This window comes from Aplysia californica, unplaced genomic scaffold, assembly GCF_000002075.1.
Source record: "Aplysia californica isolate F4 #8 unplaced genomic scaffold, AplCal3.0 scaffold00107, whole genome shotgun sequence".
Classification (NCBI taxonomy): domain Eukaryota; kingdom Metazoa; phylum Mollusca; class Gastropoda; order Aplysiida; family Aplysiidae; genus Aplysia; species Aplysia californica.
The window spans coordinates 916379-919034 of NW_004797377.1; the positions used below are offsets into that span (position 1 = coordinate 916379).

Genomic DNA, 2656 nt, shown 5'->3' on the forward strand with positions numbered 1-2656 from the left:
CTTCTCCTCTCTCCCCGTCTCTCCCTCCCTCCCTCCTTTCCTCCCTCTCTCTCTCCCCGCCCTTGCTCCTCACTCTCTCTAATATCTCACTCCCCAGTACCCCCGCGGGTGCCGGCCGGTAGACCATCTATCAGTGACGTCACGGGCAGCAGTGCCACATTGAGCTGGCAGCCAGCCAGAATGCCAGCCTACATCAGAGGAGGGGTACGTTTAGAAATAGTTTAGGACTTTTTCTTACAAACTAAGCAGCAGTCAGATGAAGCTTAAAATATAGTTACATGAGGGTAAAATAATTCTAAAATATGGTTGTATATGAGGATAAAAAAATATTATACACTTACATTTACATGTGTCCATATCATAATGATATCTTTTTAGTTTTATACTTACTTTTCTTTCATTCACTTTAAACTATTGGACCTAACCTGTCTTAAAATTGTCTGCTACAGTGGGCTAGATTTTGTTTTAGATCAATGTGAATTGAAGCATATTACGAGATACTAATTTACTGTATGTTTCCATAATTGTTGAACAGATATTACCTTACTCTTGCACTTTTCCATGCTTCTATAATTATTATTTTCTAATGGTATGAACTTGAGTGTTCGGGAGAAAGGCAAGATTTGGAACAAATTGACCTTGCGATTCGTAGGTGAAGATCTCGTACGTGGTGGAGTCACGAGAGCCCCCCAATCATTTGTGGAACAAGCTCTCTCAGAACGTGTCGGCCACCACTTTCAAAGTCACGGACATGAGGCCAGACCAGGACTACATGTTCAGGTGAGAGGGTTGATCTTGGTTATTCTGAACCCAGGCTTCCTTTACTCACTAACGACAGGAATTATGGTCGTCGTCCGCCAACGCTTAAAGATGCTTTATTATTAGGGTGTAGCAGAAACTGTTAAGAAGAGACTTGAAAATAGACTTCTATTTAAACGTTTTAATCAGGGCAAACTGAAACGAGTTCGTTTCCATCGTAGGCACTGCCGCAATTTGGTCCTAGAATAGTTTCAACTTTAATTCTGAACAACTCCTACTTTTCTTTTGTACTCTCTATTTATGTTCTTGTGTGTATATATACGTGTATAAAGAGTGAGAGAGTGGGAGTGAAAGAGAGAGAAATAGAAAGAAAGAGAGAGAAATAGAGAGAAAGACACAGAGAGACACAGAGAGACACTGAGAGAGAAACAGAGAGAGAGAGAGAGAGAGACAGACAGAGAGAGACAGAGAGAGACAGAGAGAGAAGCTTAATATTATTCTTTGTTTGCTGAGAACTGAAACAAAAAGAAACTATAACCCCAATGCTTGTCTTTTTTTTAAACTACCAACGAACAGAGTAAGGGCTTTCAACGACGCCGGAATGAGCGAGCCCACACTTCCTGTAACGCTGACACGAGAACGTGCTCCGGAAGCAGAACCCCGCACCATGAGGCGCAGAAGTTCTGTGGAGCGCTTCAGCTCGGTGGAGCGGCGTGCATCTCGAGAGAGATCTATGTCCATGGAGAGAGGAGCATCTTTACCTCGGGGCTTGTCCAAGGAACCGTCTTCCAAGAAAGATGTCGAGGAGGATGAGATGTTTGCTGGCAAGACTCCAGACACGACACGTGAGTTTGTGCTGTTGAAGTTAATTCGCCTTCAGATAAAGCATTTCTTACACATAGCATTTGCGTTACTCAATTTATAAGATCATATTACTAACTTTACGCGTGTTTGTTACCAATATTATTAAAGTATAACTTGAAAGGGTCGGGAGTAGGGGGTGTGGTCTCTATTTGTAAGGGGAGGGGTGTTATTAATAAACAGTTGCAGTATTATTCCTGTTGGTTTTTTATTATCAGTCTTAGTTTCAGTATCATTTTTTGTTTTATTTTTGCTTTTGCTGCTATTTCTTCTTTGTAGAGTATGATTCTCTTTCAACTATTAAAGAATACAGCAGCTATACTTATGTGTATATACAGCGTACTCCGTTATCTAGGATGAGATTTTTGTATATTCTATTCAGTCTTATATATCTTATTTTAATGTAGATTGTATTAACGAGTACTCATGGTTAAAATCTCCTATTTTCTAGTTCTTCAGTTGTCCGGTTCTCCCTTTTCCGAAAAACTTCTGCTGACGACTATTATGTTGTCTGTATTGTTCCCTTTTACCTTTAACCCAAACAAAATGTTAAAAGTGAATTATTTTGAAATACTGATTTCAGCCGCAGTCCCAGAGTTTTTGGCTTCTGAATCCCCTGAAATCCAACACGGCATTGACGCCCGGCCAGTGAAGATCTCCTTGCAACTGCGGGGAATCCCCTTACCTGATGTGACGTGGTACTTCAATGACAAAAAGATTATGTATGGAGACCGACATGAGGGCTACGTCACACCGACAGGTAAAGAAGGCATACCTCACCACTATTTTGTTCTGCCCCCACTTCTATAGATCAGACTATCACCACCACTATCCCTCTCTCCGACTCCCCCCCTCCCTCCCTCTTTTTTCAACGAAGCCTTTGTAGTCTATAATTTATCCAGATTTTTTTAGGTCCTGTTGTCTCTTCACCAAACACATTATTTCTTTCTTCTTTTTTTTTTTTTAGAATGCTGCCATGCTCTAATCCTTGACGTACTGAAACTTCAATGCTCTGGGGGGGGGGGGGGGGGGGGGG

The 2656-nt window shown here is 41.5% G+C and overlaps 1 protein-coding gene across 1 annotated transcript in view; it reads left to right on the forward strand.

The window, feature by feature from the left end:
- Nucleotides 1-2656, forward strand: part of LOC101850947 (obscurin) — a gene marked incomplete at its 5' end in the record, with an annotated part of 65247 nt that overhangs the window by 28540 nt on the left and 34051 nt on the right. The window contains 4 exon segments of the mRNA XM_035969032.1: nt 98-204; nt 653-780; nt 1336-1604; nt 2204-2380. Coding sequence (XP_035824925.1) covers nt 98-204; nt 653-780; nt 1336-1604; nt 2204-2380 — 681 coding nt within the window.